The sequence below is a fragment of the Pomacea canaliculata genome, linkage group LG3 (genome assembly GCF_003073045.1).
Source record: "Pomacea canaliculata isolate SZHN2017 linkage group LG3, ASM307304v1, whole genome shotgun sequence".
NCBI classification, from domain to species: domain Eukaryota; kingdom Metazoa; phylum Mollusca; class Gastropoda; order Architaenioglossa; family Ampullariidae; genus Pomacea; species Pomacea canaliculata.
Genome location: NC_037592.1, coordinates 11992011 through 12009148, shown reverse-complemented (window position 1 = coordinate 12009148; position 17138 = coordinate 11992011). Strand labels below are relative to the sequence as shown.

General features: G+C 40.7%; 2 protein-coding genes across 6 annotated transcripts in view; one reads left to right on the top strand and one right to left on the bottom strand.

The window, feature by feature from the left end:
• The window catches only part of LOC112560768, a 66627-nt gene extending 58207 nt beyond the window's left edge, over window positions 1-8420 (bottom strand). The window contains exon 1 of one of the 5 annotated variants that reach the window (XM_025232822.1): window positions 8342-8420. The gene's annotated coding sequence lies outside the window, so the exon portion shown is untranslated. Of the gene's footprint in view, window positions 1-3617; window positions 3812-6496; window positions 6832-7807; window positions 8056-8341 lie in introns of those variants that run through there. The other 4 variants (XM_025232819.1, XM_025232827.1, XM_025232821.1 and 1 more) reach the window with 4 other exon arrangements.
• Window positions 8361-17138, top strand: part of LOC112560770 (protein fuzzy homolog) — a 63530-nt gene continuing 54752 nt past the window's right edge. Inside the window, exon 1 of the mRNA XM_025232828.1 lies at window positions 8361-8523. Coding sequence (XP_025088613.1) covers window positions 8446-8523 — 78 coding nt within the window. The 5' untranslated portion in view covers window positions 8361-8445. The remainder of the gene's footprint in view (window positions 8524-17138) is intronic.

The following is a 17138-nucleotide window of genomic DNA, read 5'->3' as shown; positions in this document are numbered from 1 at the left end:
GACACTTTTCCATTAACTGAATGCATCATATACATTCTGCACACGTGATGCATCGGGCATTTTTATGCCAAGGAAGTCTACTCACCCACGATGGCGTAAAAACGAAAACGAGGTACAAATGAAACAAGGGAATTAAAAAAAAACCTTACATCTCTTGTGTGAGAACTAAGGTGATTTTCCTGTCAGATAGAAACAAAAAAGCCAAAAACTAAGTCTTTTCTAAGAACTTAATAAGTAGACGATGACGGCTTCACGAAAAGCCAAGTTTACTCGTCTTTCTTATTGGAGAATGTCTCAAAAATGGCAGGTTATTATTTTGCTTTATTTTGCAAAGCCAATAGCCGTGGATCAAAGATGGCACAAGACCTATTTTATGGCAGATAATCACCATCTGAAAAAGCCAACATGCTCATCATATTACTGCAGTAAAAGTTCTTATATCAGTTTTTTCCTTTTCCCCCGCTCTGGAAGCAGAAAAAAATTTACACTTCCTTTTCTTATTTTCTCTTACCAGGAGGAAGGCTTAACTACCATATCCAGTTTTTCAATAGGCCCTCCCTCTCTAATAATCAGTCCCCCTGTTTCCCTAGTACTAAATCATATCGCGAAATACGGATGACTGAGAAAAAAAACACTGATCGAAACTGGAACCAACGGACCCAACAGGCCACACGCACGAGCATCAAGTACTACACGCGAAATGACGGACTCCAACCCTCTCTCTCAGAGTCATAAGGCGAAAGGTGGAAGGGTGTGTGCGTGTGTGTGTGGGGTGGGTGGGAACGTGTTAAAACTTCTCATCAAAGACGCCAGAACGATGCGAGGCATCAACGACCAAACACCCATGTTGCCGGCAAAACTGGACACGTTATCCAAGACCGGGTCACAAGAACTCTCTGACATTGAAGATTCCACCCCTCTCTCCTTCCACCTGGCCTCCCCCTACCCATGCCTGCTGCTGCGCCCAGTAAAATCTCATCCGCCTGCCCAGCCCATAAACATGGAGCGCATCACGAAAAAAGTTAAAAACCTAGAGCGGCTTCTCCGCCGCAGCGAAGAGAAATGGATGTTAATACCGTGTTACTCTCTGCTCGTTAATAATGTTTGTGGACATGTAAGCAGGCAAGAGTGAGCGAGTGTCGGACAATAATACTCTGAAGACTAGGTCGGGGCAGCAACCGCTTCTGCAGGTACAGCTCGTGAGCTCATTCAAATGTCCACTGAGAGGAAATTACTAAAGATTAAATGATGCTGTCGCTGCTGTCACCAAACAACACACATCAGTGCTGTACGCTCAGTTGTCAAGTACTGCAATACGTCTGATGTTAACTTTTCCGTGAAAAACACACACACCTCTTTTCAGGATGTACTCTTCTGAGAATCAACCACAAAGTAAATTCGTTATCACGGCAGTAACGATAATGTGTCCTGACACTGAATTCAAAAATCTAAACAAGCAAGGCCACGTCAAGTGTACTGATATCTTTGGTTTCAGACGATGCTATCGGACTGAATAATAACTTAATCTTTCATAGGCTATATATCGCATTAAGTACTCAAAATTATTCCAAAAAGAATGACTTAAAAATTGAGACAGAAGCAATGGACATCTTTCAGGAGTTATGACCTCAAACATATTATATATGACCGGCCAAATATGAGTACGTCGTCCAACAGTTTGCAAGGTTACTATAGACTACTTGGTTCTGCGAAAACTACTATTTCGCTTTAACTTGAATACCCAACCCTTCTCAATGACAATACAAGCGAATAAGACCCTCGTGGAGGGAGCACCCTCCACCACCCTCCCCACTCCCAGCAAAACAAGCTGACAGTGAAACAAAAAGTCAAAAGCGCAAAGTAAAAGTCAGAAAAGAATCACTTCCGGCAGGTCGTCTCCCCTTAGCCGGGGCTCGTGGACAGCGGGATCCACAGGATCCACGGGATCCCGGCGTTCCAGGGGCCAAGCTCGCGTCGGTGGGGCCGGTCTGTTTGCCGCAGGATACAAGGGAACAAGTGCAGTTGAATGCTACCTTTTTCTGACAGGGGCGCTCGTGAACATACGAGTCAACAGCAAAACATGTCAAACCCAGGGAGACGGAGGCTCCCTTCCACCCCCCAGGGCAATCAAGGCGTGCTGGACAAGTATGGTATATCCCTGGCCCCGTGCAGAGTAAACAGGATATATTTGTTTGCTCCCACGGAAGGGAAAATGCTGGCCAAACACGGGGGTCCACGGCCCTGGTCAACTTCGCAGCCTCCCGCATTCCGCCTGTCTTACACCATCGTTGAGAATGGCGTCCCTCTCGTCGCTGGCCAGGTATACCAGCATATCAGTATAGCTACTCTCGCATATCTGTTTGTCGGTTTAGCTGCTCAAGTATATCGGCATATCAGTACAGCTACACACTAACATGCCATCGGCTCGGATATTCCAGCAGATCAGTACAGCCATACATGTTTACCTACCTACAATCCTAATAATACCCGTTTGTCGGGCTAGTAGCTCAAGTACATCAGCATACCTGTATAGCTTATAGCCTGAGGGTCTATTTACATCTACTTACATCTACTTACAGCTGCTTTGGCATAGGCCCACTCGAAAACCAGGCAGACCAAGAATACCAATGTATCAGTACCGGCTACTGGCTGATCCAGTAACAGTATACCTAAAACCTTAGCTTCATAATACACATATACGTGTGAAGCAGCACAAATGCCAGCTTCTGAGAACAGATGCAACCAGGACTGAAAATGTCCTTGTGAAATTCCGATCGATCTTCCATTATCTCCTCGGATCATGAATCTATGCAAACAGCCGATTTATTAGTTTACAGGCATTCACGTCCTCTGAAATAATTCAGGAAACTTATCTCCTCCTTTCTGTTTGTTTGGGATGCTTTTTTTTTTCTTTTTTTCGTTCATCCCTCCGAGCTGGGGGAAACGATTGGCAGCGCCACCAGTCTCCTGCTGGTTTCTTGTCCTGTCTGTATTTGCAGCGTATCCTGTTAACAAATCGCGTGACATTCAGCACGGTGACCACATGACTCGACGAGAAGTTGACATGGAGCGCCACAAGTTAATGCCACACACCAGTAAGCTATAACCTCCCACCACGAATCATCTTCACTTGACAACACATTTCAGTTAAGCGCTGTGCATCATTATGATCATGATCCACTTACAAAAAGCCAGTGCTTACATCTGCGATTGCCTCCTGACATGTTTCTGCCCCCGTCGGCGGAAAGGGGAAGGAATCAGATCTGCCAGCACGAGTGAAAAGGCCGTTAGATATTTTACTTACAAACATCGCCGCCGCAGCGGAGATATGAGATGAAGCAAATGCAACGATCTGCTAGAGAAAATTAAATCTTAATTTTTTTTTGAAACTCTCTTTTGTTATAGCATGTACGTACATGTGCGCGCGCGTGCGATACGAACTGACCCTCTGCGGTACTTGGCTGTAGTTCAGATACAAGTAACTTAAGAAACTTTCAGGATGCTGCCATTTCCTCCTCGGCATCCTGTTTTATTCTGTAAATGTTTTGTACACCTTTTTTTTCTCTGATGTTTTGCGCCTGAGCGAAATCCGCTTTAAAACAGTCACAAAAACTTACCTGTCACATCACACAGCTGCCAATGACTGTTAACATCCCCCAAAAATATAGTTGGAGTCTACAAGACCGAGATGTCTTGATTTTTACCACTGTTGATGACACTAGTCAGCATTTGAAAAAAACAGAACCCAAACAAGAAATTGTTTAAGCTTATATCAGGAAAAACTACGGACTTATGGTACAGCAAGTGAAATACAGCAGGAATGTGGCTACATTAATTAAAGCACGGACCACCTTGCCACTAATGATTGGCCAGGCACGCGGCCACCCTTCCCCACCCCCTTTCATCCTCACGCCCATCCCGTCGCCCAGCCTCCTTCGGCGACAGGACTGCGACTCGCAAGATTTACCGCTCTCCTCGGTTTCACTCAAGTTACAGCTTCTTGAAAACCACACAAAGAAATCTCTCTATCTCCCTCTTCCATTCTCCTTACTTTCCGTTTCCTCACTTCACTTTTATCACCGATGTCAACTCGGACGTGTGACAAACCACCAAGAGCAGATAATGCTCGCCAGCGGGCAGTCGTTCATGACGTAACTGACGCTATAACAAACTCGCAATCTTTGCTCACTGACAGTCACACAATGGATCGCATTGGCTTTGATGGAAGGGTTCCCCCTCCCCTACCAACAAAAAATATTTTTTTTTTTTAAAAGGGGGAAAAAAGTGGTACGAGGACTGCCAAGACTACTTTTTATTTAGCCTGTGAGTTCCGCTTGTTGTCTGCTCGCATTGTTACTTCTCTCGCCGTGTCGCTCCTCGCGCTTGCCGCCTGTCGGTCAACCGGTGCCCTGTAAATGTTTATTAAGGTTTGAAACAATGCACGGCTCAGAATTGAATAAACGAGGGTCAAAATTCGCATCTCAGCGCCGGCGCGCACGTGTAGACTCCTGGGGAAGATCGAAGAGGAAAGAATTAAAGCTTTATTTCCCACTACCGATGGGAATGACAAAGGGTGTCGGTAGCCTCACACCATCACATGTCTGTCACGTGAGAACTCACTACGTCAACGGCTGGTCTCGGATTTTCAGTTTTTGGTGGAGACGTAAATAAAGTTTACAATAAAAAAAATCTTAGTCTATACCACACTCACTCAATTCAGTCTTGTAACAGACTAAATCCTCTTACAAGCACAGGGAGACGGTTTTTATCTGTTTAAAAAAGTAAATAATATTTAGGGGTGATCAGCAAAGGCTGTCAGCTTGCCAAGCATGTATCGCCACGAAAATGTTGAGTACAGATGTTTAAACAAATCCATGCATACATACTCATTCTTTCTCACGTAGATTCACAATCTAGAATATCCATTGTCATCGACTAAAAAAAGGGGGGCGGAGTGAATATCATCATCTGTACCAATAATAGCATATTCCGTACAACGGTTGCTTAGACCGAATATTGAACTCTAGAATTGAAAACTTCAAATAAATCCTAACTCTGAATGCTCTGTAAAGAAAGCTGGGGATAATTCATCTTCCAAGATCCTGCACTACACATTATAGCCACTAAAATTATAAATAATCGTTCATAAAAGAAAATGTGTGCTTTACCAACATGCATACAACCGATACATGTAAACATCTTTTCAAGTCATAAATGAGAAAAATTACCTTAACATAAAGTAGTTGTTTGAACGCAAACTTACCTCCCTACCTCTATTCTGATGTGTTCATAAGCACGTTTTCATGGAACTCTTTTTCTTCATAAAAGTCAAGCAAGTTCTTCTAAAAGTTTGAATACTGAAACCACTAAACGCTAAGCTTCTGCTCTGCCGGTGGCCAAGAAAATGAGAGAACATGGAGACTGCTCTTGGTCACTGATGGTGACTAAGGCTTATTCACCACATTATCTGGAATCGCTCCACCATCCTGGTCTACTGTCGTTATAAACAGGGGTGACTCATCCAACCCATCACCTCCACAAATTTCTTTAACTTCAATCACTTCTGTAACATACTGGGCCTTGATTTCATATGAATATCATTCCCATGTCAGCAAATGCTCTAGAAACTTTACAATAAAATACAATCATATTCCTGGAATGTTGATAAGATATTTATACGCTCTTGCACCAGCTAATGTTGTGGCATGACATGAAAGGTTTGGGAGTATAAATTACTGCACAACAGGAACACAAAGAATGAAATTTTTTTTAATCTAGAAAGGAAAAGTGGGCATTTTCTATGAAAAATACTGAAACTTGTTAGCCACTTAATCATACAGTGTTGTGCACAGTCAGACAAGAGTACTCTCTGAGAAAATAATCAATTTCCTAACAAACAAAACTGTCACAAACTTTTCAAATCGCACACAAAATCTAATCACAACTCCAAGCTCCCTAAAAGAGTATGGCATGTATTTACTTCGCTTATTAGCCCAAGTTCTGCAAAATGAAGGTGATGGTGGAAGGAGGAGAGGTGGGCCGAAACTTTTTTTAAAACTTAATAACTGTGGGTTAAAATGTACGACTATGATATCTTTGTAAAAATGAATAGTCAGTATCTCTTATCAATAACCGCTGCATTCTATTTATTAATTAAGACAAAAATATCTGTATACCAGGTCAAAGTTCACTTATACTGAAATTTCAAGTTCCTCCATGCTACCGACTTCGTGTACTCGCCGTAACTTCCAAGGTGTGGACAACTGAAAAAGAAACCTAACACACTACTTCGAATGTTTATCCTCTGTACGGTAATATTTTCCGGTTCTTAATTTCGAAAAAAACTTTATCTCGATAACTTCGAAAACTCTGGTAACACGAACGGAGCGAACGTCACCCCCAAAATAAACGTACTAAACATTTTGTTAAGAAAAAAAAAAAATCAGCCACCCGCATTCGAATCACGCCATCTACGTGGAAACAAAGGCAAACTTACAAAGTTGTTAGGCAGGCTTACTCAAGGCTCCTTTGTCTGGCAGAGTGTGACCATCGGCAGTGACTGACAGTCGATAGGCCCCCCTCCTCCCACTTCTCTCAGCACAGAGGCCGCGGCTCCTTTTGTGTGTAAATAAGAAATGGGGGGAGTGTGGAGGGGAAGTCGCGATGACTCACACGCACCAACGTCTAAAGCTCGGCATCAAGTCTTGTTAAAATAAATTACGCGACAATCCTGCATATACCGTGGCTAATAATTGCTCTCCATTTTACGGCCCACAAAAATCAATACTCTACAAGCGCACCCTGTGAGTGTGTAGTCCCGTTCTGTGTGGAACTTACTTGGGCTCCTGAACTTGAACTCCACGGCTGCAGCGCCAGGACAGCGCTAACGACTGTCCCATTATGCGCGGAGGCCGTGCTACCTCACTCTGTTAAGTTCATCTTAGCAGTAACAGTCTTGTCTTTTTCTTTGTCGCTCGAGAACTTTTCTTGCTGGTGCCGCGAGTGCTCTGTCTTACAATAAAATTCTTTTTAAGTAACAATGGACAAGTGATAGCAGTTGCTATAAACTGTCACCGGCAAATATTTTCGTTACAAAACACGCAATTTATAGACCCCAAAATAGATACTATATTTATAAAGTTCTACTTATAACTCATATTGAAACAATATCCACCACAAGATCTAGTGTTAAGCCATTTGTTTCCTTGTCACTAAATAACTCAGTGAAGTTTCTGAAACTACAGTTCACTTAACTACTACCTTAATTTTGAGTAAGACTTTTTCTTATTTCTAGGAAACGACTATTGATTAAAGAAGCATGAGAACTGCGGTGCTTTATTCATAATCAATCAATATCCAGATGCTTTGTTCACTTTTTGCAGAGTTCATTTCTTTAAGGCAAACATTAAAGCATATATTATGTTTAAAAAAAATCAGCACCATACGCCCAAGAAGAACCAAATGAAAAGACTTTTTTTTAATGCTATGATCAAATAACGGCGTAGAACAACAAAATTCTTTGCAGTGCGACTTGTCTAAAGAAATGAAAGCTGCTTGACATGCTTCCAATCTGCCTCTTTGTGATTCAGTGCGCCCCCATGACGAATTTAAAACGCATAAGAGGATGCTGAAAAATCAATGCGCATTCACGCACGGGCACACGCTAAAGCTCAAGACAGACAACCCACGCGTGCCATCTTTTGGCTTTGGCAACACAGCTGAGGCCGCCAGTTCGCTTACTCTCTTTCTCCGATACCATACCACAAAACTGCCGAAACAAAACACCAAAGTCCGTAAACTTCCTTACCTTGTGCCGCTCCTCCGACCGCCGCAAACACACTGAGCCGCTGGTTTGGTGCGTACTCGAAGCCTATCTCCCTTACTGATCGATAACAGGGTGCGGGGCGCAGGCGATATATTTCAATAGACTTTCAAGCAGTGTTACTATTAATGAATAATTGCGCACAAGGAGACTTACACTAATGAGTCCACCAAAGCAACACTATGGCTGCATACGGGTCCAAGATTAAGCATCTCAGCTCATTATCAATGGGAAAATTTCCAGGAAGAAGTGGACAAGCCATGATATACAAGAGTGCAAAACTAGTTGTTAAAGAAAGCAAGCAAAACCGCAAAAGAATTAGTGTCACGCAACGATCGGAAACATATGCAGCCACTGATAACAATGGTGTTCGGGTCGGAAAAGCGAACTGTTATCACGATAAAAAAAACAAAGCAAAAGCAGGATGCGGCGTGAGTGAGCATGCTAAACTACCGACTTAGACAATTACGCACAATCGTTTAACGTAAAGAAAACAGAACAGAATGTAGAATCACTTACCGAAAAGGTTTCTGAAACTTGGGCAGATACGTAGCTCTTTTGAGCTACAGCGCCATGGTTGCTTCCCATGATTCCCTCGGACATGCGTTGTGGTTTGTTTAGATATGGCTGCCTACTTGTTGTGTCTTTCTGCGGGAGGGGGAATTCCTATTTTTACTCGCTCACACGGAGACGTCAAACCGGTGAGCAGGTTTTTTGCTACACCATATGTCTACAGACTTTCAATTTTTTTTATTTAGCACACGAAATTTCAAAAGTAGTCTTATTCAACCATGTCGCTTTGTTGCGAGCGGAAGTCATTTCGAAAGTGTCGGCTGCTACAAAAGCGTGATAAAATAAAACAAGTCGATAAAGCTGCGGGAGGGCAACCTATTTTCGTCAATTTGACCATAGTTTGCAATAAGAGTAATACATTTTATTCATTAATTAATGTGTTACACATTTCTAGAAAGCAGTTTATCATTTTTCGTTTAGTAGTTTAATATGTTGAAAGAGCTGGTGTCGTTAGCAATTGCAGTTATTTCATTCAGCAAATATGTTCGAATATTATTTAAAGTATGCTAAAGTTGACAGTTCATGCAATGCAATTTACTCATTCTTATGGTACTGAAAAGACAAGTCTCTCTGTTCTTAATCAGGGAAATGCAGGCTGGTGTCATTTTTCAATAAGAGTTCACTGGATTGGTTCCATCATTATGACCAAACAGTTGCCCATGAGCAAGAAGAAAAGCAAATTATAACATCATCTAACTCCACTATCAGCATTAAAAGATTTGAACAAATCATTTTTGGCAATGACTGCAATTTTTTTTGGTAGGGGAATACATTAATGATATATTTGAGAATGCTAAATTGCCTTGGGATTTCCAGATTCTGGTTAATGTCACTTTTAGTTAAATTCTTTCAAGTTTATAGTGTTTTCTTGAGTGAAGTTTAGCTGTCTACATATTGTTTAAGCTAGCCTTCTTGGGTCTATAAATGTTTGTTCTGAAACGTTTCTGTATCTTTAAAATTCCATAATAAATGATAAACAAGTTCTCATATGACTTACTAGATAGAAGTGCACATTAATTATTGCTTTTTATGGCAAATGCTAATAGCTTAGGATTTAAAGGCCAAATGTTTACCTTTTGGCAAGAAAGAATGATACAATCTAGAGAAAGAAAGTGAGGGTACTTTTCAAACCAGAGGGAAGCCATTAGTGAAGCATGACCACTAAGGCAGCCTGCCTCTTGAGCTACCCAGGTTGAAACATTCTTTCTTTCTGTAAGATATGTGTTCGGCCTTAAATTGCATAAAATTATTATGTAGGATTCTAGGGGATGTTTAGAGTGTACACTCTGGGACCAGATTTAAATCTCAGTTTGAATTTAAAATTTAATATTCCATAGAATTCACCCTAAGATTTTATTAAAAAAATTTTTAGTGCTCATTATTTATGAAAGTTTCATGGGTGCATTGTGTGGATTCTGGTGTAAAGTTAATGACAGGACAATAATTTGACTGCCTTTAAAAGCCAGGGAGCATGAAGATGTAAAATTTAATTGATGAAATCTATACAGCATACCTGGGTCAGCAGCATGGGTCAGCAGTGAGTGTAAGCTGAGTGCATGGCTACTACCCTCTCACAGGCTTTCTGTTGCATGTTTAGGACATAGTATGCTTCCCCACTCTAAATCAAATGGCATGTTGTGTAAAAGTTGAAGCATATTGCAGTGTTCTGCTTAGTCTGAATTTTCAAAATATAATGGCGGCCTGTTTATATCCCATGCATGCAATTATAATACTTGATTATATCTCTAGTCTGGCATCACAAATATTATAGCTTTTGTTTTTACCTTTATAGATATATTGCCATAATATGTCAAGCTTAAGTAGGTTATTCAGCTTATTTTGCAGTACCATTATTAAATAGCATCAGATGATCCAGGTCTTAATGCTCAAAGACTAGGCAGGTTCCATACTCATTTCTAAATGTAGTTACCATACATGAAGATGGGCGGGTTTTGTGTTGCCATGCTTTGATTGAACCCTTGTGAGAGAGAGAGCAAAGAGTAGCTTCTAACTAGCCATTACAATGCAAGAATAATTATTATTACTACTGCCTTGGAAAGGGAAGTAATCTCGTACAGATAATGTGCCTGATGTTGTTTTGTATCCATGGTAATATGATTGTGTTGGGGAATAACCTTCTTACAGATTATCTGAAAGATGTACTGTAATTTAAAATAAGTTAAGCTACTTTTTTATGACTGAGTGCAGAAGAATTGTTTAGCTTTCAAGAAATAGTATTTATAAATTTCTTTTGACTTAAATTGCCCTTCTTTCAAACTTATGCAGATATTCTTGATTGTGCATTATCAGTGTTGAAAATATTAAAATCTTCAACTTTTAGTAAATTCTTACTGATTTTTATTCATTATCTTTTACTCTAAATATGAAAAAATAGATTAATAATGAAGTAACTTGGTCAGTCTGTAACTTATACAAGCATAAAAGAATTTTTATAAGTATGAACAAGTTTGTATGGGGGTGGGGTGGGGGTTCTTTAATAAGGTAAAACAAATTTAAGCAAATGGAAATGTAGACAAATTTAATGTGTTATATGACTATATCTTTAAACAAACCCAAGGAAAAAAGCATGACTTAAGTAATTGTAGTTTCGGTAATCAAAACACCATCCTTTTTTTTTAAAATACATGACCATAGCTTTGGAGTCAGGGTTCTACTTTCATAGCTGCCATATAAAATCTGTAGCAATGGGAAGGTTTACAGATTTAACAAAAATTGAGTATGTCCTAATAATGTGCTTTGAAGACTTTCATGTAATAATGTTTCTTTTTTCTTTTTCTTTTTTTTTTTGCTGATCATTTTAAAGTGGTGTGCTTTATTCTTTTGGGACTTTCATGTCATGAGGATGTTTTATTAGGATGAGATATTTAATGTTGAACACAGCTGCTTTTAAAGACTTATGTGTTGTGAGGACCTTTTGTGAGAGTCTGCTTTTAATACTCTTGGGTAAAGAGGATGTTTTATGACACCCCCCACCAAAAAAAAAAAAATTCTTTAGCATGGCAGTTGGGTTATTTTTCAGAGCAAGGAAGACTGGTATTGGATTTTGGTGTTCTTAATGCTATGGACAGCAATATTGATATTCTGACATTCCTCTTTATGTTGATTCACCAAGCTTTTACAGGTTGAGTTTTAAAAAGAATTTGGTACAGGTAATGAGCTAAGCTGAAGGCAGAAGTGTCTTTTTTTCATTGATTATTTTATTTGGCATGTTTGCTTTAGATAAAGCTGTCACTTCCATCTACTGAAATATTTGCTCAAGTCTTTCTTTATGACAGTAACCTGGATGAGAAACCTAAATTCCTGTGTGCTGTTGATTCTGGTGCTGGTGCTGCTACAGCTTCAGCATCTTTCTATGGCATCACTCACTGCCTGTTTTTCCTTCTTGCACTGATTAACTTCATTTTCCTGCAGTGTACTGTTGATAGCATTTATTGGCTTCACTTTGCCATCTTTCTCAGCTGCCTGTACATGTACTAATCATATATAGCTAGGACATTCTTTTCTCAGGTGGATTCCAAGCACTTCTACTTTTTAAATTTCATCTGTTTCCCCTTCTGCCATCTCCTTCTCCTACCATCTCTACCACCTTAGGAAGTAATCTCTAGTGGCAGCAGAAAAACTTTGTTGCACCACCTGATGGCAAAATGAGACCTTTTTGTCTGTTTCATTTGTGAATTCCTGATTTGTGTTTTCTTCCTGCCACTACATTCCTTAATATTTGCAGTTTCCGTCATTTATATTCCCATCAAAAGTTTATGTGTGGGTCAGTTATCAGCGTAATCTTCTCTGTAAGCTTAATGGCTTTAGAAAGTCGTTGAATTGTTTTCCTGCTAATGTGAATAACCTGGTGGTGCATATGATGCAAGGAGATTGTCTCTCCATTCACCAATTATTGATGCTGTTTATGGACATGTGTTTCATTTCTTGTGTTGTTTTAGATACATATGCATCAGTTTATAAAGGTAGTCTTCCTAATTGTGAGGTACACAGAACTGTTCAGACAGGTGCTGAGTGAGTGAGAATTATCATTTTATCTGTGGAAATGCATTGAAGCAGTCTTGAGATCAGTTGTTGACATAGACGCTGCAGCCTGGCTCCTGATAGACTGGAAGAAAGACAGCTGAATGAAGTCTGGGTGGCTATTGCTGGCTTACCACAGAGTGGGCTAGAGACAGGCTCATGCCAGACTGGGCTTGAGACAGCGACATCTAGTTTAGTTAGTGCTACACATGCAATATGCTTCTAGTTAGCCATCTGCCCTCACGTTGTACATGTCATGCACCATTCCAATGCAGTATGTTTCCATACAGTAACGTGGGCGTGCTTGCACGTGTGTATGTGGTCAAATAAATGATAGGTGAAGATTGTAGTTCCTGTGATTAGTAAACATCAATATGCTTAACAGTTGCAGAGCAACACACCTCTTTTAAAGAAGAACTGACAGTGTCGATCATACCGCTGACTCGGAACCGTTCTCTTACCGTACAGGTCAAACCCCGTTCTTTACTGGCAAATGTGGCGATGCGTCAAACCTCCCAAGTGCTGGAAGTCCCATCGTGTTGGCAAATGTATTGGCAGTCCAGTTTTGGACTTATGACCAACGTTCCAATGACCTGAATTGTTCATCTCCAAACCACTGGATTTTGTTTGACTTTCGCATCAATCTTTGTCAGGCTTAGTCAAATGTTGGACGGCATTTTGCTCGGTTAAGAAGGGCCGTTAGGAGGCAGAAGACACGTCGCAGTCCGATTCGTGCGGGTTCACGCCCCACTTACCAGACCGCTGCCCTTTGGTCCCTGCAGCAAAACTGTGGAGTGGTAGGTTTTGTTATTGTGGTTGTCTTTTTTTAACGGTGTTCCCTTTTTCTTTCATGGATGTGGATTATGCTGAGCTGTCCACTATCTGGAGTAGCGCGAGTTCGGGGAGGGGAAACTGAGTTTTTTTTTTTTTTTTTTTTTTTTGCTTTTGTTTCGCCATACGCGCCGACTGAGCTCGAGCAGATCGCGATGTAGCACTCCATCACCATAGTTTTCAGTCGGAACGAAGTGGTAGAACTCGCACAACTTACAAAACAACCCCCTTTCCTGACATCACTTCCGGAAAAGAGTGAGGAGTGCACGGTGCATGTGGAGCGACTGGATAAGCAGATGTTCAATCTCCAGTCCCCATTCACTTCCGGCGGTTAGACGTTGGGTTCTCGGTGTCCAAACTGCCAGTGTGATAAACAAAATAAGAGCTGAAGTTTATTTTGGTCTGAGATTGTCTTAGGGTTGTGTGTAGATTGAGTTGTGGTTCATTGGAATCATAGACGAGTGCGAGTCAGAATGGTACATCGGAGGTGTGAATTTATCACCATTCCACATTAAAATTCATTTAAGCGCTCGCTCACGGGCACTGGTAAACAACAAAATGTTATTGCTGTTATAATTAAAATGGGGCTAAGCCAAACTTAAAGAAGTCGTCTTGTCATCACAGAAATGTAGTAGATGCCATGATCTTACGAACATATAAATTGCAAAATAACAACTCGTTTGGCAGAAATGGTCAAATCTGGCAATGGCAAACATGCTGTTGAAAAGGCTGTTTGAGTGGAGAGTGTCTGGCAGGGCTATTTTCAAAGTTATACAGCAGGAAGAGCTGCGCCTTTGTGTGGAATAGGTAGTGAAAATAGAATGTTCTCATTCCCAGCTCAGGGTCTGCATTGCATGCTGCATGTCTAATGATGTGTATGCGAGAGCAGAAAGAAAGACAAGTGAAAGAAAGTGAACGGGATGGTGTTTTTGTTTGAAGCAGGACAGCTCGAAATCCTGAACGGTGGTATTACGCCTCTAACATCAATAAAGATCGCTTGGACGGGCAAACAATATACAGCCGAGTCAAAGATTCCTGAAGATCGTTTCCTTTGCTTTTGTTCAGATAAAACACACGCACACACATATCACATTCAAATATACATGTTATACATACACACAAATACCACTCTGCAAGCCTTCTTTCCTATTTCTCAGGAAACACCACCCCCGGGCCTCGCTCTCTCATTGTCTTTTTGTGCGCGAGTTGGTTTTCCATTATAGACCTATCCAGCACCCCAAACACAGGGCAGGTTCAGAGTGAGATAATTCTGTCGCTAATCCAAGAAAAGTTGGCAAGGAAGCTTTGTCAACATTATTAATCTGATAAGCTATTGTTCCAGTCGGAATTGAATTTGGAGAGTGAGTGCGAGGAAATGAATCCTCCCCACCCATCCACCAACTCCCACGCTCTAATGCTACTCTTCCCATCATCCACTCCTCTTCTTTGCCGTCATAAAATGGCCTGCAAGTGCGGAAATATGGAGTCACGTGCAAGCGCCGAAATATTGAGTCACGTGATCTGTAGTGCTTGGACTTTTTTTTTTTGTCATTTGATTTCGGTCATGAAGACTGCGGACATTCCTTTCATAAGAACCTATCTAGGTCTAATGGTAGTTTTCAGTAAGACTATATTAGAGGAGATATTTTTACTTTGCGTTGAAGAACATTGAACAACACGCGACCGATTAGTTTTCATGCATATGATTTTTAATTTAATTTGATTTGTTGTGGGGGAAATCACATGAGGGATGTAACATTTTAACAGCTAACGTCACTGAAAGCCACAGGGCAACGAGGGCGCTTCGTGCACACGTTTCAAGCCGTTGTCATAACAGCGAACGTGCATCTGTGACGTCGCGAGTGTCGAAGGTTTATCTCCGGTTTCTAAGCGCCGCAGAAAGTCCAATGTTTATATGCTTGTATCTTGTGCAGAGAACAGATATATTCGCTTAGATCTCAGGAATTACAGTCTTATGAGGAACTAACATTTCTGTAAACATTAAGTTTGCTCTCGGCTTAGCGACATGATGCTTGAGCTCCTTTATTGGGCTGCAGGCCCACCACTGCCAAGACAATAATCCTTTTTAAACCAGTTTACAACCGTTTGGATGTACTAACGCTTGTGTTTGTAAAAGATACGAAGCTTAGTTCTGGGAAGAAATATTATTGTCTGATTTCTGCTGGTCTTCTGGTCAAGATTTGGGAGCGAAATATCAAGTCTCTTGCAAAAGGACTCGGGAGTTGAGCCAGTGTAATTACAAGGATAAAATGTCAAAAAATAATTTAAAAAGAACTTAATTAGGCAGGATTCCACAAATACCTAAATGTTGAATGGGAGTAAAGACTGCGGAAGAGAGGAGATAGGCACGAACCTCACAAAAAAAGCAAGTCTTGAAATAGGTGCAGGCTTCAAAGAGCCTTCTTAACTGGACAAACGTGGACGAACATTTAACCTAGTTTTTTTTTAAAAATGATTACACGACAGTGATATAAATAAAACTTGGTCAAATGTTTATCCGGGCAAGAAGACCCTTTTCGACGACCGAAAAGTTACGGGATTACTTTACCTAACCTGTGACTACAGTAGCACTATACACTAAACTCAGCTGCAGTGTGGATTTTTATTGGAAGATCATCTTCTGTATCCGTGACATAAAGTACAGAGAACTGTGTAAACTCAAATATTTTAAAACCGAAAAGAACTTTTGAAGACGGACACATTTTTTATTAAAAGTCATATAGCAACAAAAACGAATTGAAAGAAGCGAATAATTCAGGAGATGCTTAGCTCATCTGCCCCCACAAGCTAACGCTCAAGATAGGCACATTGCAGCGCTTTTAAAAACAGTTTGTGATTTTTTATTATTCTACTATTGTTTGAAATATGATTTATGAGAGTATTATTATAACTTATAATCTTATTGTTGTTTATGGTAGCATTTTTGAATATAATGGCTTCATCCTCTGACCAGGTGAATAATACCACTGCACTCTTCATGTCGGTGTAGCATCCAGAACTCACTTTCATTGCATCCCAAGAGGAGATTTATGGGGGCTGTGTTTGAGTGCTCGTAAAAAAATTTTCTCATATATGAGATAAATGTATGCCAGCAGTTAGAATTTGAATATTTGATAGCTTACGCCTCCAACCAAGAGGATGACAGATTGGGTGCGTGTGCTACTGGAGCTTGCTTAATATGCAAGACCTTTTCTGAAGCATCCATATTGAGTGCCCGTAGTTATTTATTGCGAGGCAATGCCTGTATCAGGAATTACATCAGTTGACATTGTCCTCTGCCTTTGTGTGGAGAACTTTGTTGTTTCCTTTTTACTCCTTTTCCCCATGAATTATTATGGAAATTTTCGGTGCCATTACTCATACAGCTTATTCTTGCGGTCGCCCATACCTTTTCTGTCATTGTGCGATCGATGATTTTTTTACCCCTCGTCGAAAGTAAAGAAAGGCCTTTGTCTATTTGCCATGTGACATGAATATGAGGCCTTCTTTGATTGGTTTGGAAAATATTGATCCTTTCAGCTCGCATAAATGGGTTGGTGTTGGTAGGAGTGGGGGAGAACCGAATCTAGACTATCAGGCCCACCGTCCTACAAAGCTGCTTGCTGTTGTTGATAGAACCGACCTGACAGTTCGCAAATGTAGAAAGGACCGCGCACGTACACACACACACGTGCTCAAATATGTGGGTGCGTGTGTGTATATATGCACGTGCGTCATCACGAGAGAAAGAGAGTTGACGAGATGATGGTATGTGTGTGTGTGAGAGAGAGAGTACGAGAAGGTGTCTGCATATGGGTTAGGGTTATTCTCAACTTGTAAGCATTTGTATCATTCGTATTTGTATTCAAAT